Here is a 22,609-nt window from a genome sequence, read left to right as displayed (position 1 = left end):
AGGGATCAATCTTACCTTCACTATTGCAACTACTTTACTGGAGGGATTCATCTTACCTTCATGCTCTAGCAAAAGAGAGAGAGAGGTTCAAAAGAAAAAACAGAATGGAAAGTGAAGCACGGATTTTTTTCATGCTGCGAAATACATATACTTTTTTTTGCCATGAACCCAACTTTCATTCTGAAAAGAATGAGGTCCATGGCCAGAAATTTCTATCCAAATGCCCTCATACCATTCGTTCCTGTCCATTCTTTCTTAAAATGGGTAAGAATTAATAGAATGAGGCGAGTGTCAGCAAACCAAACAAGGCCTTTATGGTTTAAAAATTATGAATTGTTTTTTCTCTTAACAAAACCAGCATATTTTGCTTTGCAGATAATAAAAAAAAAACATATCAAGAATATGTATTTTTCTTTATGATGCGACGATTTCAAAATGAATAAAAACAAAAACATTAGAACACCATCTTAACAGCTTGTATGAAGTATTACATTGCAATAAACATTTCATATGTGAACAAATTAACATTTTTCTAACAAAAAGAGAACCAATCGTAATTTATATTTTTATTCTAAATGGACAAGAAACTACTATAATTTCTAAACTTCAATAAATTTATGATTTGCTTAAGATTAGGCTGCAACAGAGAACTGAAGAAATAGGCTTGGACTAGCTTGCCTGAGAATGTATGTATGTATGTATGTATGTATGTGGGCACTGGCTACAAGAGTTTTAAGAAAACATTATCCACATAGGGTGGCTGAAATAATTTTTTCAAGGTCCAGTACGTACAAGCTTCTGTTATCTTCCTCCATTAGGTTGTATTTTATTGCAGTGCAAATTTATTTGCATTAGTACAAATATATGAGAGTGCAAATGTACAAAAATGCAAATTCTTATTTAATTTTGTTTTAGATTTTACTTTATTCTGCTTCATATCTTAATTTACATAGTCCCCAATATCTTCCATCACCAGCCCTGTCATAATAGATAAATCCATCTTAAAAATTTCAAAATCCCAAACCGGGCAGCTGGTTTCACTCCATGGAAAAGCTTCCGAACGAAATATGGGTTCTCACAAGACTCAACCAGGAATGTTTCTACTGCACAGCTTGCTTCCCATGCTTGTAGGGGGTTGATTTCCAATTCCTGAATGTGACCAGTGTCTGTGTCACTCCTCATGGGGCTCCATGTATTTATTAACTTCCCATAAATAATTCCATTGCAGATGATGGGGCAGCCATAGACAATATCCACATATAAAAATCCCACTGCAAGTCATTCAGTGCTGCTAGGTCTAAAAACCATGCTCATAACTGATGGTAATGGATGAACAAGATGTTATGATCCATTTGTCCCACATTAGTAGTATGGGATTCTAATGTGAGGTATCATACATCAGTAGTATGGGATGCTGTTGTGGGGTATCTATGTTCTTGAGTTTCTTCCCTCTAACAGCTAGCTTTTAGGAGTGAGTTCTCCTAAGGCATGTATCAAATGATATTAGAGCCTATACTCAAGGTTCAAAATTTCGTTACGTATCGGCCTTTATCGGCTGATACGTATTGTATCTCTGAGGTTTCAGCACGGGGAATGATACCAAATCTTTAGTACCGTTCATTTTCACCATTTTGGAAACATATCATGCCCGTATCGGTAACGTTTCGGTGATTATCGGCCTATTTCGGTGTTGTATCGGTCAATACAGTGTGATTTTACTGTTGTGGAAAACCAAAATAAACTTCATTCGAAAGAGGGCTTCTAAACCTATTTTAGAAGCCCTTTTTCTTCCCAAAACCCTGTAGAAACCTTCATACCATTCTTGGAGATTGAAATCTAGCCAAAACCCACCAAAACATCCATAAATTTCCAAGATCCAACAAGCTTTTCAAGATTGTTAAAAAATAAGCGAAAATATGTATGCTTTTTCAATTTTTTTTTACAATCTCAGACAATGTTTTTATGTTTTTTTTAGTTTGGATGCTTAGAACCATCTTTGTGTATGTTGATATGTTATTCTTGTGCAAAAAATCCCATTTATTTTTCTCCTATATATAGATCTTTGTAAATATTTGAAAATTTTCTAGAATATTAAAAATCTGAAAAAAAAATGAAAATTTTAGGTTTTTTTTTTTGTGATCTACCTCTAAATCTTGATTATGTTGTAAATTTATGGATGATCTATCATGTCTATAGATCAATTTAAATTTCTTCTAAATAATTGATTTTTTATTTTTTAATTTTTAAAATAATATATAATATATTGATCTAACCCTATAGGTTGAGTATGTTGAAGAGCCAAGAATGACATCAATATATTGAAATATCATATGGAAAATTTAATTTGTTTTTTATTTTTATTTTTAGATTATAAATGTTTATTTATTTCTTTAATTTTTTGCTATGATAAAATTCTAATAATAAATATTTACAATAAATATATGGATGATCTATTATGTTCATAAACCTATTCAATTTTTCTGTTACATATTTACTTTTTAAATTTTAGTTTAATTTTTAGAATAAAACATGCAAAATAATTATTTCAATAAAAATAAATAATTATTTAGTTTTTAGAATGAAATATACAAAATAAGTATTTCATCTATTATGTCCATAAACTCATTCAAATTTTCTGTTACATATTTACCTTTTTTATTTTAATTTAATTTTTAGAATAAAACATGAAAAATAATTATTTGAATAAAAATAAATAATTATTTAGTTTTTAGAATAAAACATGCAAAATAGTTATTAATTTTAGAATAAAATAATAGATGTCCATGAAGCCATTCAAAAAAATATTTGTTTAATTTTTAGAATAAAACATGCAAAATAATTATTTGAATAAAAATAAATAACTATTTAAAAAATACAGAAAAATGTTCTATTCAATAATTACAAATTTTACATAATTATTTGATTCAATAATTGTTAATTGCTTAAATGGATTAGATAACACTTGGAAAAAATGTTTAAAACAATTTAAAAGATTTTTTAGTAATATTTAAAAAATACAAAATAAAAGGCATTGATATATTTCACATGATAATCTATAATTTGAATGCGAATATAATTGTGGCCTCAAAAATATGAAAACAATTATTATTTGTTTAATTGGATATTTGTATTAAATAATAATTGAAAAAATATTTACAAAAAAAATCATAATAACAACTGAAAATTAATTTACTAACACATTAACACTTAAAATTGGATAATTTATATAATAATTGAACTTTTATTTGATTCATGACTTCATGTAAAGTTTTAACTTTTAAACATCATAATGGGATTCAAATGTTGAATTTGTAAATTATAATAGATTTAAAATTTGAAGTTGGAACTTGGAAGATTGGAACTGAATTAAGTATTTTATTAAATGGTATGTTTTTGTTCCCGTTTGTTGATTATAATGTTTTTTTTTATAAAAACTCATTAAAACACGTGATTTTTGTGTATAAATAGCTCACTTAAGTCTTATATTTAGTGATATTGATGTTTATGTATAATTTATAATTTATTAGAGTATTTATAACATTTCCATGGGCTTTCATGTGTATCTTAATTTTTCGTCCATATCCATGCATATCCAAGGCGTATCCTGATACGTCTCTTAAATTTATCCTTCTGATATGCATAACGTTTCCGATACTTTGAACCTTGCCTATACTATGCCTCTCAATTGCAATTGTGTGGTGTAGGTGGTGACGTTGGTATTGTAGTGTTCGTCTGGGACTAAATGGACTAGTACAAAGCCAGCCTACATGGGTGATGAGACTACGGATCATGGTAAAATGTTAGTATGTTATAATCCATTTGCCCCACATTAATGGTATGAGATGCTAATATGAGGTATCACACATCGATGGTATGAGATGCTGTTGTGGGGTATACATGTGCCTGAGTTCCCTCCCTCTAACAGTTAGCTTTTTGGGTGAATTGTCTTAAGGCACGAATGACAAGATTGTGCAATAACTTATCAAAAACAAGATCGTGCAATTTGGGTCACTGTAATTGATTGCCTTTCAGTTACATGGAGAGGAGATTAATTTTCTCCATGGAGACGGGATTGAATAAGAAACAACTGTTGCTTCCCAACATCACCAACAATCCATCAGACTAGCCAAGGCTCCGGCTGAGGTTTTGGAGGACGAGATTCCGGAATTTTTTTCTGTCATTGCTTTTCTCTTTAAGAATGAGAGATAACAAGAACTATTATTGAATGAGGAAAGCAAGAAACGGGAGATATGGAACATGAATCATAGAAACCCAATTAATTACTTTGGAAGGAGAATGCAACAGTAACATCTACAAATAGTTTTTGCAAATTACAAATAATTTTTTTGATAAATTGAGATAATTTTATTAGAATATGGATAAAATCAGGTATAAGTGTTTCATGGAGAGGTATGAGCTGCGATCTCTCCAAACATTCAAAACCAAAAACAGATTATAAATATGCCCAATTCCTGTTTGATCCTTGCTTGTCCAAACTGTCAGGTGTCAGCCGTAGCATTTGCTAATCTCCCCACCCAATGTATTCTGACACAGACTTCTTGTCAACCATTTGAATTTATTAGTTTCATTCTTAAAACATCATAAAACAGACTCTGGTAGATGATCCTTCATAAAGAAAAAGGCTCATACCCAGGATTCTTTAAATACATTATTTTTTATAGAAAATCTTGCGGAGGCCATACAGCCATCCATCCATGGTCTTCTTATTCACTCTTTCCCCAAGCTACATCAACAAGAAATTGATTTAAATGTTTGCCAAAAACCTCGGTAGAGAATACTTCACTGACATGTTTTCGTGCTTCTCTACCCATACTCTCTGTCATCTGGAGATCATTTATGAGCTTGAACATCGCCAGTGAGAATTCCCGTGGAGTTGGGTCACAGAGAAAGCCTGTGATCCCATCCTTAATTGTCTCCACTGGGCCCCCACTGTTGCATGCTATAACAGGCTTCTGTGCTGCCATTGCTTCCAAAGGAACAATGCCAAAATGTTCATCCTACAATAGTTAAACAATAACACTTTTAATCTTTCCACGAGTAACAAGGGAAGACTACAATTAATTCGAGATTTGACAAACCAAAGAGTATCACATGTTTTCTTACCTTTGGAGTATAAAGCACACATAGGCATTGGGAGAGGAGCATATTCCTTTCTGCAGTTGAGCAGGATGTTATGAAGTTAACTCTGTTAGACACCCCTTCACTTTCTGCTAATCTTTTAAGCTCCTCCAAGTATTCCACATTTTCCCTGAGACGTTTATCAAAGCCACCTGTAATAAAGAAATTAGAATCTTGAAAATCAATCACCCACAATGCAAGAAGACAAATTCAACAATGCAACATATAGATATTTATCAAAAAAAAAAAAAAAACAGTGCAACATATAGAATAAGGGCCATTACCCAAAGTCAGTCCTAACTATCTGGGGTCTCAGAAGGGGTGGACCAGATACAGACCGATGTTTTGTCATTTTAATGCAACATATATAGAACGCAGATACAAATATGGCTGATACAATATTGGAAAAAAGATTGGTAGTGCTAAATGGTTTCTCAAAACACTACTTCATCTCTATACATCTAATCAGTTGCATTTACATGGAACTTGGAGGGCAAAGGAAATTATAGTGGAAGTATGATATTTACAAGATGGTTTCTTCCAAATGATTTATCCCATATAGAGGCCTGTTGACGAGATGTACCTAGATCTACTAAAAATATAAATTGTTTCAGATTTTAAGATGGAAGAGATTTGGTTAGTATACTAGTAACACAACACTCCTTTAAGCACTACTTGAATCTGAAACACTGGCACATAAGAAAGTGGATGAAGTAGTGAGAAATGACTTGAGGGCTCATAATTTAACAGCGGATAGAACAAATGGCATAACAGGATTTATATAGCCAATTCCATATAGTTGGGATATATGGAATAGACCTGTAGAAATGTCCATGCTAAGTTTTAACAAGGTTTTGAAAATTATTCTGCTTGGCTGGTTCCAGCCTCCATGACTTATAAACATTGTCTGGGTTTGAGAGAGACTTATTGGTTATGCAGTGATTGCGGTTTGCTGCAACTCTAAACAGCATTTTCTAAGATAATCAGCTGTCTAGGTACCGGAAATCTATGAAAACAATTCATGTCATTCTTTTCCACCAAAACTATTTCAATTTTTAACTTCTCCATCATCAACATCTAAGCCTTATCCTCACTATGTGGGGTTGGCTATATGAATCCTGTTTTGCCATTCCGTTCTGTTTATTTGCCATATCCATTCTTAAATTATAAGCACTCATTTGTTACTACTTCAACCCATGTCCATCTTGGTATGCCTCTAGCCCTTCTCAATTATTGGGCACACATGCTTTGTTAACCATTAAGAATGAGTATTTATATAGCAATAACATGATCTGACCATTAAGAAAAAGAGGGGGAACAAGTGGAGACATACAAAGCACAGGGAGAACCCCTACAAGTTACAAAGGAGGAAGCTTGTCGCTATACAAATGCTCCAAGTACACACCAAATTTAGCTAGGCCATCTGCAATATGATTGTGCTCCCTAGGAATCCAAACTAAATTAACATTCAAACAATCCAAAGAATCCCAAGCTTCAATCAGATAATGATTCAGTCTCCAAGGGCCCCCCTTTGTCTCTTAACCATTTTATCGTATTTTCTGAATCACCTGCAATGATCAAATTCTGAATTCCCAGATTTTTTATTATCCTGATTCCAGTGAGAACAGCCATCACTTCAGCCTTTGTGGAGTCAGCCCAGCCGATTGGACCACTAAAAGTCCAGCATATATTGCCCCTTTCGTCCCTTACTGTACCTCCAATACCAGCAAGGCCAGGATTACCTAAGGCACAACCGTAAAAATTAAGGGTTATCACTCCTTTACTGATGGGTACAAGATGCCTCAAGGATGTTTGTTGGGGATGAGGGAGAAGCAGAAAGGGGTGAACAGCTCTGATAAGATCATTGACTGAAAGTCCTTTGAACAGAGCTGAATTCACTGTCCAAAGGATGCAAAGGTAGGTAATATCGGAGATTAATTCCTCCAAGGTTCTGCTTTTATTGTCAAAGAGGCGATTGTTTCTTTCATCCCAAACACCCCATAACACTGCATGTAGCACTGATTGCCAAAAGACTTTACCCCTTTTGCATAGCCCTGTTCCTTGCCATTGATTCAATGTGTCCATAATGTGTTTTGGAAAAGCCCAGCTATAATCTGCCATTTTCAAGAAGTGGGACCATATGCTTTGAGTGAAACTGCAGTGAAGAAGGATGTGATCTGCAGATTCACCCTTGCTGAGGCATAAAATACAAACATGAGGAGATATGGAGCATCTTCTCAAAAGTTTTTTTCTGTAGGAGATCACAAGTATTAACTTTCTGGAGACAAGCTTCCCAAACAAAGAAAAATAATAGCCTGATAAATTATCAATATAGGATTAAATTGTACTTTTTTCTTTTAATGAAATTTTTATTTTTACCACCAAAAAAGTATAGGATTAGATTGGTCATTTGTGTGGTTAGCAGATCTAGACATCAATCTAAAAACAACTGAAATACATGTTGATGATTTCGATTAAGAGTGAACTGCAATTAGCAGTACACCCTTTACCCACAATACACCAAAAAATTTTGAATGCCAATCAGGAGAAGAAACACGCTTGTTTGTCCCTATAAATTAGTACAAGAAATGGAAACAGTAATGCAAAATAATAGCTATTACCTGCTATAGTCAACGTAGCATCAGCCAAATTATGACCATGGAGAACATCTCCTTTAAGGGTATGAAGCATAGCAAATGCTGAAATTGCCAAACCAACATTCTTTTTCCTTTCAAAGCGATTGATTGAGAGAAAGTTTAACCTGTCCATAATAGCAATAGACTGTGAAACCCCAACCTCGATAAGATTGCAGTGAGAAAATTTTCAAGTAATGCAACTTAAGAAGGTCTTCTTGGGTCTTAAGCCAAAGCAAAACCAACCACATAAACTGGACAGTCAACCTGTAGCATCATCCAATCTAAGGAGGGTCATTTATTTAATCCTGGTTAACTCTGTCTAAGAATGAATTATGCTCAGTTAAAATAGTTTATTGACCAAAACCAAATTAAAATGAATTTGTGAAATTTAAACTCCCACTTACTACCAACTTAGAGCAATCTCAGAATCACAAAAAAACAGGCTTTCTATTTATATATTTAAACACAGACATAACACATATCATGGGGGTCAAGCTTGGACTGTGCCATATTGCTCAGGGTTCCAATTCAACTCCAACCCTACATGGTCATGTTGTCAGTGTTCTCCAAAGCCAATCAAAGTAAGAAAAATTACAATTCCACCCAATCTAAGTCAAAACTGGGTAAGTTGGATTTGGGTGGAGCTGGGCCCAAATTGCACCTCCAATGTCAAGGTGATAAGCTAGACATCTCACTGTTTTCACAAAACATGCTTATTCCTAGAAGATACCGAGAGATATAAAAGCATTTTGGTTACTTAAAAGCAGAGGATTTATCGAACTGCTCCACGTTGACTGCTGGATAAAGAACAGATGGTTGAATTCCTCGAGCATTAAGACTCTTAAATGTATTGGCAAAAGTGGATGCAGTAAATCTGCTGTTGACAAGAATCAAATCTGCCATCCCTGCATATTTGCTAAGAGGTTGAGTCAGACAGCCTAAAAAGTGTAGCTTATACTAAAAGCTAGCAGTTGAAGAGAATTATCCTAAGAGATGGAGACACACAAAGGAGGGAGGTGAGTCAGACCTGTAGTTGTTTCTTCAACCATGTCAATTGGTTTCCTATAGATCATTCTAAGAAAAGATGAGTGCTGCGCCAGAAGCAAGTCTGGGAAATGACAATAGAAAACAACCTGGAGAAAATGTGTTACATTCACCAAGAGGAACATTCCAGAATAAAAATACAGACTAAAAGAAAAACAAGAGGAACTACCTTTGTTGACCTTTTTAATTTCATCAAAGGAATGACAACTGAAACCTGGTCTGCCAGTACAATGTTGAATGAGGGCCACAAGAATAGAACACACAAGGCAACAAAAATACACCGCAAGTATGCACATATGGCATGGAACCGATAGAAGATGTGCCGGGGCAGAAAAGCACCATATACTGTAACTGGAAAAGTTCCTGGACCACAATGTATGTTAGATGCCATATCATGAAGCTAATATTCTACCTGAACAGTAGAAATAAGAAGTGTAACCTGATTTTTAGGATGGGATGTAATATACTAGGTAAACAGGTTTTCTTTTGAAGGGCTAGGTATTGTGGTGTCTTTTATTTCTCCTCTGCCTTCTGTTGTATGCACCTTAAAAGGAAGCCAATTATAAAAGCTAAAAGATTCTAACCAGAAAGAGTCTCCTCAAAACATCGACTTCTGTCATGGTGTGCAGTAAAAATATGAACATTGTGTCCATGAGATGCAAGTTCAACAGCTGCATCAACGATCAACCTTTCAGCTCCACCTATATATCAACAATACGTTATTTAGCATCAAAATCAAGTTACTCACAATAAAAGATGGTTCAATACCAAAACTTTTCTAGTAATAACCTATGAATTCAAGAAACATTAATGTAGTAGGCTAATGTACATTTGACTGGTTGGATACTAATAAAAGCTGCAGATTTGTATCACTTGTCAAATGAGGCAAAACAGCTGATAGGATGCACACTAAAAAACTGAACAAAGAAAAAGATTCTATGCAAACAGAGAGCACATGCTTTAACTTAAATAATCATAAAGTTCCTAATTAAGAAAGTCCTTCAGTTATGCTTGCTTATATTTGTAAAGTTTAGAGTGAACCCAAAAGTCGGAACTACTAATGGTGACACAGTTCGCAACCTTAGAACTGAGAACTATCTAGTTACCAACTAACCAATAGGAAATGTGCAAAATAAAGATAGCATCAGAGATAACTATGGCTCCTTTGCTTGTACATGACAACAAAAGGTTGATACTTACCTGAGCAAAAATCCTTATACATTTTCATTCTCTATGCTCCTTAAACCTAACTAATTAGTCAAATTAAAAAAAAAAAAAATTGAAACTTTGATGCTTGAATTCAAAAGACTGATGTCTAAGTTACAGTTGGATGCTGGCGTAACTCCATTTCAGTAATTGTTAGTTTCCAAGTTTTTCTTATCCACCTTGCATATATCATACATGTCTTTGAAAGTTATTGAAGTCAACAGTATAAAGGGGGTTCTTTTCTCATGTTTTTCAAAGTTTAAGAATATTCAGAGTGAACTTCTTAAACTATTACAGGAAGGGAGCACCCGTGCTAGTGGAAATAAAATCAAATAAAACCTATAAAGGACTAGCACTTGATATCCAATTTGAAGACCTGAGGATTAAATTTCCAAGGGATTTGGTATATGCTGGCCTAGGACTATGGTTTAATTGGTTTTCATTCTAGATTACAAAGATGAAGTGAGTTTCATTGAGCACACATGTGAACAACAAGAAAACCACAGAACTGCAAAGACATCCTAGCAACTTTATATGTGTTGGCTGAAGGCCAAAAAATTAATTTCACACATAAGTAGCAACAGAGTCGTCCCCTTTCCCCACCAAAACCAAAGGTGCTAAAAGTGTGAAGCAATCCGGTAAAAGCATCCAAGTGATGCCCAGAATACTGGTCTCTCCAAGCGAGGCATTATCAAGGTTGTCCTTAGGCAACACCCAGGTAGTCAGGAATTGAACTTCCTTTATTAATAACTGAAAAAGATATCCAACAACTAATGCAATATTAAAAACTGCATATGCAAAGCATGTTCAGAGTTCCAAACTTATTTTGGATCTCTAATGCATATCCTACCATGTAACATTTTAGCATTTACTGAGAAGTCGATGAACGTTATAATAATCATGGGATTTATCATACAAATAAGAATTTATCTATCTCACCACCACCCACCAACTAAGGGGGTGCTTGGTACTGTGTTGTTGTGTTGCCGTTGTGTTTTGGGTTGGTCAAATACAAACCTGTACGAGAAAGAATTTTCTACCTCAAACGTTTTGAGCTGATAAATAAAAATTGCTGTTTCTACCTAAATCATCAAATTTGAAGTTTCTTCCACACATGCATTTTTCTGATTGAAATAACACTCATGCATGAAGTGGCAATACATTTTTCTCACAAATTTGTATTGATCAACCCAAATTACAAATGGAAACACAGCACCACTGTACCAAACACCCCCTAAATGGTCTGCTTTTTATCAGGGAAAGGAACAGAATAGTCTATTTTATATGTATATATTTTTTTTCTCAGAGAAAAGATTGGAAAAACCATTGTGCCAAAAATTCTTTATTCCTAAACTTTCGCATGCCTCCCTTTAAAGAAAATGCTAGTTAAGTATAATTGCTCCCAAAATAAACAAGAAACAATAACTTCAAGAAATGCCACTCTTCTTGAATCTCCTTAGACAGAAGCCACAGCCGTCCCAAGCCATATAAGCAATCATTTTTCCAGAATTTTTGTGGAAATGATCCTTTAGTAGTAATCTTTTTACAGGAACAGGTGTTGTTATTATCAATTCTCAGGGAGGCTTTGTTCCAATTTCTTCTAGTTCAGATTACCTGTTGTCAGCTTAGTTTTCCAAAGCTTCAGCCATTTTGAATGGCCTTCATCTTGCCTTAAAGAAAGACTGGAGCTCGACAGGTTATCCTTTTCTCTGTGCAAGCCAGTGACTGAACAGTGTATGGTAATTCAGGATATTTGGACTCTAGCCAGTAGTTTCAATTTTGGAACTTTGTTTCTGTTAGTCAGAGGGTAAATGTTTGCTCATCATTTAGGTTCCCCCACCTGCCCTAGTAGAGGGGAACAGTGTTTTAAAAGGCGTGGGACGCGAGGCGTACGCCTGGAGGCGAGGTGCTCCCAAAACGCCCTGAGGCGTATGCCAGAGGCGCTGACACCTCTGAGGCGTACATCTCTTGCGCTTTTTTCATGAGGCATGCTAGAGGCGTACGCCTCATGCACATCTGATATAAAAAGACAGAAAAAAAAAAGAAAAAAGGAAAAAAAAAAAAGAAAAGGAAAAGGAAGGGAAGGGAAAGAAAAAGAAAGAGAAGAAAAAAAAAAGAGAAAAGGAAAGGAAAGGGAAGGGAAGAAAAGGGAAGAAAAGATTAGGAGAAAGAAAGTGGTTTGCCCCTTGCCCCTTCGGCTGGGGGGCTTTGCCCCCCAGACCCCCCCACCCCCTTTTCGATGCAGCCAAATTTGTTTTTTTGAGTTAGGGGGGTCTTGTTGAAGCGGAGGCGAGGGAGCGAATCTTTATTCTTCTTAATATAAAAGATTTTTATTTAAAATAAAGAAAAAATGAGGTCCCCCCTTCCTCTTCATCCTCCTCTTAAGGAGGCTTACGCCTCTTGCGTTCTGAATTACGCCTCACGCCTCTAGGTAGTGGAATGCCTCGCGTCACGCCTCCGCGTTTTAAAACATTGGAGGGGAATGGCTGTTCTATATCCTTCCTTTTATGCTGACTTGGTGGTATGAACTCCTGGATTGTATTAATCTTCAACTTCCCAATATTATTAATAAAACTATAAAAGTTAGTTTATTGTTTACGAAAAAGAGTCTTTTACACCTCTTAATAATGTAACAAAATGCATCAATAATTTGGGCAATTGTCTTACTGAAAAAGATGTTTGGTTGATGACTAGAATACCTACCACCCAAGATGCAAGGTAGTGCAACTTATAGACATCATTCTTCATTTTTTTTATCAATAATAGAAGTCATTCTTCATTTGCAAGCTAGTTTATGCTTCTTTTTAACATGATAAGCATCTCGCAAGAGATAATCTAAACATGCTATTAACACACCTTACACAGAAGTCATATCTATAAATAGTCAAAGAGATGCCAAATTAAACTAAAGCACATCCATAGTGAGATTCTTCCTTTTTCCCTATTATGGGCGAACTAAAATAGAAAAGATAAGCATGCAAAGAAATTTATCTCTGAATGAAATAGAAATTTTTATATACTTGCAAAAACCACAATCCCATCTAATCCAACAATCCAATCAACCATTTTTCAATTTCATAAACAAGTTTTTTTTTTCCATTTACAATTTTCTAGAGACAGATAAAAAAAAAAAAAAAAACGTATTACAGTAAAGAGGAGACAAAGGACCTATTCCGAGATCAGGATGAATGATGGCGATGTTCAGCTTTGAGCTTCCTCCGCTTCTTCCCTTCTTCATTGTTGCTTCCTTTTGTTTTCAACTTTCAATCCCTGGTTCTTTCAGTGTTCGTTGTTGGCTTGTAATGCCTGTTGCAGACTATATTGACCTACTGGACCCTTTCCTGAAATGTTTCAGATTGGACGATCGGACCATTTGACTTCTTGCCTAGGTTTAAAAACCACCAATCCAACAGTGAGAAACAAAGAAACATTTTTTTCTTTTCTGGAATCAGGTAAAGTGAGAATTTCAATTAAGGCAAAAACATGTACAACAAGGAGTTGTACACGGGGATTTACAAAAAACTGCACCAGAAGAGCTAGACTCAAACCCTGATTTACAAAAAGAATCCCAACCGCAAAAAGGGAATTAAAATTTGTCCTTGAAAGCATTGTTTAATGCTAACCAGGAAAACATTTTTCCCAAAACTTTCTGAAATACTGTATCTGAGGAGCTGTGTTGGTTCTTGAAAATCCTTGCATTCCTCTCCTGCCATATGCACCAGAAAACTGCAGCAGGAGTCAGATTCCAAGCCAATTTGCCCTCTTTAGTTAGACCTTTGACTCTCTAACTCTTCACAAAATCTGCTACTGATTCAGGGCAGCAACTGTTCACCTCATATAAAATTTTGACTTTGTTCTATCTAGACCTCACAGGAGAAAACACAGTGGAGTAGCAGATGGTTTACTGACTCGGTAATGGCTCTGACAAAGCACACAGAAAGTTGTGTCTAACAGCATACCCTTCTTTTCCAGATTATCCCTAGTTAAAGTCCTGTTCAAGTAGGCTGTCCATACAAAAAAAGCCACCTTTGTGGGCACACCCTTACACCATACAGACTTAACTGGGATTGGTTCATCCTCTGATGTGGAAAAATAGTTGTAAAAGGACCTAACTGAGAATTCCCACGACTTCTCCCACTTCCAAACTCTTCTATCCTCTCTCCCTAATTCCACTGGGGTGCTATACAACAAATGCAGCAATTCCACTAGAGACCCCACTTCCCAATCATTCAGATTTCGCCTGAAGATAGGTACCCAAACAATACTTCCATTCTGCACCTGCAAATAGTCTGAAACCAGAGCATCTTTGTCTGCTGCTACTTCAAAGAGGGTAGGGTAAGAGACCCTCAAGGGTCTATTATCACACCATAAGTCTTTCCATTAGAGAAACAAAGAACACTTAGAATTATACTCTCTAAGTGGATCTCTATTGCCATTACCTTCATTGAAAGTTTATCTCTGAAGAGCCAAAGAAAAAACGCCCACAGAGTAGGCCACTCTGAAATGTTCAAATTTCCTTGATTCAGTCATAGGATTTGCATCTATGGAACAAACATGTACAGTTCAAGGGTGCTCTCTAAGGCCAAGTTTGGGAGTGCTTATTTTTCAAATAAGTGCTTATTGAAGAAGTGCTTATGATTCAACTAAACATCCTAGAAGCAAAGACATATCTAGATAATCCATGAATATTTTAAAAGGGAAATAAACATGTGCTTTAAATAATTAAACAAGAAACATTCTAGATTAAATGGCAAACTTGGAATTAATAATTAATAAGAAAATTCTAGAATTTCAAGAATCCAACTCACCCAAAAATCCATAAATAGGGCTTTCCATTATCTTTTCTTATATAAATAATTTATGATTTCATTAAGAGAATAGAACTAGAGATACAAGCTCCCCATGAAGAGGTGTGAATTGTGTGACTTGTGTCCTTTCCAAAGAAAAAGAAGAAACAGAAAACAAATTCAACTACAAATGAGTCTAATACAATTATTCCCTGTTTGCCCCTTGCTTTGCTAGAGCTAGACAATGTGCCAAAGCATTTACTGATTTCCCCACCCATTGTATACTTACATTCAAACTCTTATTTGCCACTTAAATTTTTTAATTTCATTCTTAAAGCTCCACACTATAGACTCAGGGTTCTGTACCCACTACCACCTTGGAATCCCCTTCAATTAGTAGTTCCACACCTAGCTGAACTGCAAGCTGTACACCATAGATGGCAGCTAGCAATTCTGCCCTAGTAGAGTTCCCAACCCCTAGAGGACCCGAGTAAAGGAGAACCACATTACCAAATCCATTCCTCAGCACCCCTCCCATTCCAAAGGGGCTTGGATTTACCTTGACTGCTAGTGCTACCATCAAAATTCAGATTCAAAAAACCTTCAGGAGGGGGTTTCCAATTCATACTGATTATAGACTTTAGAGAGGAGCAACTTGCTACTGCTGACCAATTCCTCTAGATATCATTAAAGGAGAATTGGTGGAATGAATCCAAAGATTTTAGCCACCATATCACCCTCTATAGAATGCACTCCAATTCTTGTATTTTTCTCTCCTTCTCTTGGAAGATTCTAGCATTTCTTTCTTCCCACACTATCCAAATCAGCATAGCTATAGTACACCTCCACATGATTCTTCCTCTTTCTTTTATTGGAAATGGTAGCTTCATTAAAATATTTCAAAATTTGTCAAAGTACAACTGTCAACCCCATATTTTTTTATGAATAATTGTTAACTTCATTGAATTTAATACAAGACAAAGTGAGAGAGAGACAAGCCCTCTTATCTCTCCCATTTAATTTTAATTAAAAATTACATTTGTGCCTATAATGTTAGATTTCTCCCAACCCTTGCTTGGCTAGTGCATCATCCATCGAATTAGCTGTTCTTTCCACCCACCGTATTCTCAGTTCCATGTCCTTTGTGATCCATCTGAATTTTTTCTTCTCATTGTTGTATTTCCACATCCTACTTTCCTCATCCAGTAGCCAAGCCACTACCAGTTTGGAATCCCCTTCAATGATTAGCTTTCTAACATTCATGGTTCTAGCCCTTTGCACCCCTTCCATAATTGCCATTACTTCCACTCATAGTGAGTCTCCTTCACCTGCTAAGCCTGAGAATGTTGCACACAGTTTACCCTCCTCATCCCTGAATACACCTCCAATTCCTGACCTACCTGGGTTTCCCATGCTACTTCCATCAAAGTTAAGCTTTATAAATCCTCTTTTAGGAGGGGACTAGATAGGAATGACAGGCTACTTATTGACATTTGAGTCTGCCACTACCTTCCAATTTCTAATGATGTCATCAATGGTATATGTGAAAAGCTTTCTAAGGATTTCAGCCAGTGAGCCACTCTGATCAATATTGCTTCAATCAAGGCCTCTTTTGTTCTACCCTTTTCTCTAAAAATTCTTGCATTTCTTTCTTCCCACACTGCCCAGATTATTGCCACCCTAGCACTCTTCCACATGATGTTACCTATCTTCCTCAGCCATGGACAGGAAGTTGAATCAAAGAGACTTTGATGTCAGTCGGAGGTGTCCACCCGCACTCAAATAAGGAAACAATCCATTCCCAAATGCCAACAAAGAACGGACAAGTGATAAACAAATGAAAACAAGTCTCACTGTTAGCCTTGCAAAGAACACACCAATGTGGGGAAAGGCACCACTTTTTCCTCTTCCTTTGTAGCCAGTCAAAAGTATTTATTCTTTCGTGAGCAACTTCCCAACAAAAAGCCACAATCCTAGGTGGGATAGGCTTGCACCATACCTCCTTGACAGGAAATGAATGAAGGGGACTAAGGGGAGGTTGGGTTAAAACTTTCAAAAAGAGTTACAGGAGAACAGACCCGAAGAGGAAGGTGCCCAAATTCTTCCATCAGGCTTATCAGGATCAAGGAAAATTCCTTCGAGGTGTTGGAGTAAAGAGAGCACACTATCAATTTATAAATCCTTTAATCCCCTTCTTTCATGGGGTCATTCTTGAAATATGATAAAGAATACAAAGAGGGGTATAAGTCCTTCAAAGGGGAGTTCCCATACCAGATTTGATCCCAGAATTTGATTAGGTTATCAGAATTGAGTTCATACCTTACAAGAGGCAAGAAACAAGGTAGAATCGCTTGTATGGCCTTCCAAGGTGAAGCTCTTGGTAGCCCGTTGCAGTGAGCCAGCATCCCATCCATTGTCCAATAGCCCGTGTATGCTCACTACCACCCTTGCCCATAGTTTCTAGTAGCTATTAGCATTTTCACCATATATTTTTTCATTATATCCAGAATTCCCAGGTTCATAAGCTCCTTGAACCACCACAAGGTAAATAATGGTTAGAGTTCTTGTCTACACACATAATATGCATACAACAATGTAACAGCATAGGAGGAAAGGTTCAGTATATGTTCTCTGAAAACAGTATTACTGTCCCATGATGAAGACCTCTATCTTGCTTGTAAAACAGTAATTTAGCACAAGTCTGGAATTTATCAAAAGACAAATACACATCTTGTCTTACGGTAGAAACCCAACACATATCAGCAGTTTTGTGCCTGTATTTGTCCCCTTCATATGTAGACAACAATCTAGAACCATGGACCATTTCTGGTGCAAGGGTAAAACCTAAGGGTTACAAACCTTAGAAGCTTAGAACATAGGTTCAGGCCTGAGAGTGGCCATTCTGCTACAAATGCCAGTCTTAGATTTCACTCCTCACAACACCTTCAATGGAAGTTCAATATTTTGGGCAGTTATTTAATTAAGAAAAGTGACATTAGCTAAAAAAAGATGTTTTTTTTATAATTAAGAATAAATCTATTTAAAAAGAGAGGAGGGGGAAGAGACCCTAATACAAGAGGAAAGTAGGTATCATTCAATCTAGCCTGAAATCAATACTAAATATAAGCTTAGATATCCTTGAAAAGTAACTAGAAAATAGTAATAAAGATGTACAAAATCTCAACATTAACATTTATTTTGATTGGCAAAGCTTCACTATAGCATTTCAAATGGAGAAACCAATAATCAACCAGGTTGATAGATCTAAACTTGCTTCTCTTGATAATGTAAATCTGATGCAAGTAAATTCCTCCGAGTGGGATTTGAGGTTGTCTTGTCTTGGTCAATAGTATGAGATTTGAGCTTCCCACCAACTACTTTACTCCAACCCTCAATGGAATAAGTTCACCTTTTTAAGAGAACTATAATAGGACAAATTTCATAGAGATTGAGCTCCCTACTTTTTAGCTCAACGGTCACTTCCATTAAGTTTTCAAGGCCCATTAACCTTAGTTCAGTTCATGCATGCTATGACCTTCTCACTTTATCTACCTTTCCACTGTACTCCATCTCCTAATGTTCAACTATAGCTAACCAAGTTGAATTTACAAGCCCAAATCTTACAGAATTGAAAAACATTAGATAAACTTAAAACCAATACCTTAAATACTGAACTTTATTTTAGTATATTTTTGTTTTTTTTTTCTGATAGCAATTTCCAAACAAACCCTTTGTTTTGTCATTTTTTGTTGCAGTGCAAATCTTTGGAGCAAAAGTCGTACTTGGTTCAATTTTGTTTTTGTTTGTTTGTAATTATGATTTTCATTTTTAGTTGATAAAAAATTTATACTTTGTCTTTTTTACATTCACTGAGTGTAAACTTTACATCCCAAAAACTGATGCAAAATTTGCACCAACCTCCCGCTACCTCAGTTCTTTCTCTATTTCTCATATAAAGTGGAGATCATCTTGCATCCTACTTACTCTAAACAGATAACCCACCTCCTATCTCCATTCTCTTGCACAGGCTGTGTTTAGTTTGAAAGAAAGAGCACGAAATGATAGGGAAGCCTACATGAAGCAAAAGTAAACCAAAATTTACACTCATCCCTTTTACGCTTCCATGAATCTAGACCAGTGTGAATGAAGTTTAGACTGCAATCAAATGTAGCCTTATATTCCATATAAATGTAAATGACGGCACATGCATGGACTGCCATTTGTATGTGCAGAAACTCTTGCAATTCCATTCGCCTCATTGAGAGCTAGACTAACAAAATACTCACATTCCTAAAGTAGCATCCATCTTTACCATCATATGTAAATACTTGCCGAGTGCTTCCCAGACCACCAGTTACCAAACTCCCCATTACAATCATAGAACCCTGTGCAGCCTACAGATTCACGAGATTTCCCCTTGAGAAACCAAATGAACCATGTGAAAACAACTGCTGGTTGAATCCTAAGGACAGGTTTGAAATTGAAGTCGATGTGCCATTTCCTTGATCCACAAAGTTAGTGTACAAATAAAAGGGAAACCTTCTAGATAAATCAATAAAATCTAAATGAGAAGGGAGTCTAGAATAAACATTGGCATTGACATCTGTTGTTTGATTCACAATCTGCTCATTCCCATTGTTCCCAAACTTCATTGTATTCCTATAAGCAAAGTACTGATGTGATTGGGTTGTGATGCTCCCATGAGAAGACTTCACCCATCCAGCCAAAAGAAAAGGCCTACTTTCTATAGGTAGGGCTGTTCATAAGAAGGCCCAACCCGACCAAACCGACCAAAGCGGACCGACCTAACCCGAGTCGGCCGGGTTTTCATCAGCACAGGTCGGTTTCAGGTTGTGCAAATTCCTAAACCGATTATTTGGGTTGGTTTCGGTTTTCACACAAGAAAACCGAAACCGACCCGAACTGAACCGACTTAGTTCCTAGCTCCAAATGAAGCTTTTCGCGTCTTTCACGTTTTATTCTCACACGGAAAGACGTGTGTCTGCCAAACGTGCTTTGGGCTGCTCAGATCTTAATGTTGAAGCTCAATGCGTCTTTTGACTGTCAAAGCTACCAGAAGATCTTCCCAAAAAGATGCGCCAAATGGGCCCATAGTAAGAAAATCTCCATTTGAACCATTGAAGTCCAAAACTAAGGTGATCCCTAGAGGTTGGACATCATATTTAATCAACTTTCCTTTACATGAAGTTCCAAAGCCCATTAGGCCACCTAGTTTTTGAATGGTTGCAAGAAACTTTGGATTAGTGAATAGTGATTAATGAACAACTTCTGTGATTAACTTTTCATTTAAATTTTATCATAGGAGATGGCTGAAATGATGTTCAATTTATGACTGATTTTAAAATTAGCAAGATTTTATCACAGGGATGAACTCAGAACCGAAACCGACCCAAACTGACCCAACCCGACTCAAACTGACCAGGTCGGTTTTGCTTAACACTGGATCAGTTTCGGTTTCTATGTCAGGTGACCCGACCAGGTCGGGTCGGTTGGAAAAACCACAGTAAATCGACCCAACCCGACCCATGAACAGCCCTAGCTATAGGGCCCGTTTGGCACATCTTTCCATGCAGTCTTTCGGCTGTTTACAAGCTGGGCAGACCAATTTTTTGTCTATTTCAGTTTGGTGTGCGGAAGATCTAGCCGCCAAAAGCTGGAGTGCCGAAAAGATGCAAAAAGCCCATTTTGGGCTGATTTCGGGTCTTACTCGAACTCCAGGAAATGGACCTTTTAGGGAGGTTATAGTCAGTATTGATGATATTGTAGTTGGGGCTGTCTGGCCTTCTACTGTGATATACACTGGAGGGATCAATCCTCTACTATGGAGACTCATCTTTGGAATTGGTTCTTTTGATCTTCCTTCATATGATATTGATATTACTCCATTCCTAGGAAAAGTTTTGGATGGAAGGCAGCATCAGTTGAGGTTTAGTTGTAACAAATGCTCTAGTGTGTGGTACATAGATGGAAATTAATTCATTAACTCTCCACAACCACCTTAAATTACAATTTTAACATTAACGTGCAGGGCAAGTCAAACATCAAACAGGTTTATATTGCAAAATTCTTCATTCTGTTTAGACGCATATGGAACATGTGCAATGCAAAAATCCACCAACAAAGCGTGTTGGATCCCCCTGCAACTGGTGGAGAAAGCTGGACCCTATGGACAACCACAAGCAATAAACAAATAGTTCACCAAACACCCCCCAGAAAAATCCTGAAGCCTACATATATGTCGATGGCTCATGCGGTCCAGTAACAGGAGCAGCTGGAATAGGTTATGTTATTCTAACAAATAGTTCACCAAACCGCATCAAACGAGTGTTTCTAATATGACTGAATCATTTGCTACGCCAACTATTTTTATTTTTATCTTTTTCTTTCATTTCTTTTTCGAGATGCATATATGATTCAGATCGCAGAAATTTGAAATGTAAACAGACATCAAAAAATGTTGATAGAACACTAACAAATGTTAAGCCCTAACCTGGAGCCTAATGTGTCAATGGAATCCGAAAAAAAAAAAAAAAAGAAAGAGCAATGGCAGTTGATTATACCTGAACACGGTGAAGAACAGCTGGTAATTAGCCTCTACAAGAAAAAAAAAAATGTCAATTAGTACTTGATGGAAGAAGAAGAAGAAGAAGAAGAAGGAGAAATTCATGGAACGATAAGTTTGAAGAATTAAAAGGAGAGCAACTACCTGCGTCGATGCTTCTCAGTTGCTTGGGGCAAAGTTCCTCTCAGTCACCTTCGAAAGTGGAAAACGAAGGATGTTTCGTCGAGTTCGAATTTTTGCTAGACGTAGGTGAAAAGCCCGAATAGACCAAAAGCTTCGCTTGTACTATTTTGCAAATAAATACCATTTTGGACTTCTACGGTCTTTTAGGGTCTTATCTTTTGGTCTAATAGGCTAAGGCCACGTTTGTTTGACGTGAAAAATCGAACCGGAGTAAACTTTATACCTCGTTCGATTTTACACATATTTGGAGAGAGTGTAGTTTTATATCATAAATCGGTATAAAATTCATCAACTTCTATCATACATCAAAATTATACATCGATGTAAAATATACATCAAAATTAAAGATGTAAAACTAAAACTCATCAACTTCTATCATATTCTTCTCACCCTAACGTCTCTTTCTTCCTCTTTGTTTTAACCGTCGTTTTTTCTCTCGCTGGTGCTGATACATCTTTGGCAAACATCCAATATGAGATTTTGGCACTGGCGAAGCTCTGATCGGCACCGGCGATTTTGACAACTGGGTGGTAGTCCTCTCCACTGACCCTTCAACCTTCCCAATAATAAAAACCCTCTTTGTCCTCGACGACGAAGCCCTTTCTTTCCTCCCCAGCTCTCTCCCTCCCGACTTCTACACACAAATGAAGTTGGCCTAAAACTAGATGCTGAAACTTGTTGCAGCGATAGATCTGAACCCAGGGCGATAGCGGCAAAACCCAATCCAATCTCCCACAACCGGATCTCCTCTCTCTCTCTCTCTCTCCTTCTTCTTCTTCCCCCCTTTTTTCTTTCTCCATTCTATCACCGCCACTACAACCAGTTGCAGCAACAGATCTAAACCCACCTCCAACCTTTCTCTCTCCATTTGTCTCTCTTTCTCTCTTCTCCTCCTCCTTTTTTTTCTTCTTCTTCCTATGCTTCCCTCCTCCTCTATTCTACTTTTTGAATCGTTGAAAGCACCCGAAGATACTGTAGATTGTCTTCTCCTTCGAGACAAACACAGAACGACAGTCCTTCCTCTTTCTTCA

The 22,609-nt window shown here is 36.6% G+C and overlaps 1 protein-coding gene across 1 annotated transcript; it reads right to left on the bottom strand.

The window, feature by feature from the left end:
* Positions 1-4,341: 4,341 nt before the first annotated feature.
* LOC148845363 (UDP-Glycosyltransferase superfamily protein) lies at positions 4,342-21,693 on the bottom strand. The gene is made up of 10 exons (XM_088955749.1): positions 21,540-21,693; positions 21,394-21,427; positions 13,194-13,410; positions 9,404-9,520; positions 8,989-9,182; positions 8,803-8,908; positions 8,533-8,680; positions 7,761-7,900; positions 5,125-5,291; positions 4,342-5,018 (listed from the first exon to the last, which is right to left on the bottom strand). Exons 3-10 carry the CDS (start codon positions 13,261-13,263, stop codon positions 4,725-4,727), a joined length of 1,236 nt encoding a protein of 411 aa, XP_088811875.1. The 5' UTR covers positions 13,264-13,410; positions 21,394-21,427; positions 21,540-21,693; the 3' UTR covers positions 4,342-4,724.
* Positions 21,694-22,609: the final 916 nt, after the last annotated feature.

Source organism: Nelumbo lutea, chromosome 7, assembly GCF_056320005.1.
Source record: "Nelumbo lutea isolate HS-2025 chromosome 7, American lotus-T2T, whole genome shotgun sequence".
Taxonomy (NCBI): Eukaryota; Viridiplantae; Streptophyta; class Magnoliopsida; order Proteales; family Nelumbonaceae; genus Nelumbo; species Nelumbo lutea.
This window is presented reverse-complemented; position numbering and strand designations above follow the sequence as displayed.

What these genes read in the sequence shown, in the direction of transcription:
- LOC148845363 (XM_088955749.1), bottom strand. Translation starts at nt 13,263, where the DNA reads ATGAAGAAGGGAAGAAGCGGAGGAAGCTCAAAGCTGAACATCGCCATC. An exon ending in TCATCCTGATCTCGGAATAG is followed by an intron (nt 9,521 to 13,193) that starts GTCCTTTGTCTC and finishes GTTGATATATAG; the next exon opens with GTGGAGCTGAAAGGTTGATC. An exon ending in GTGTGCTTTATACTCCAAAG is followed by an intron (nt 5,019 to 5,124) that starts GTAAGAAAACAT and finishes TAACTATTGTAG; the next exon opens with GATGAACATTTTGGCATTGT.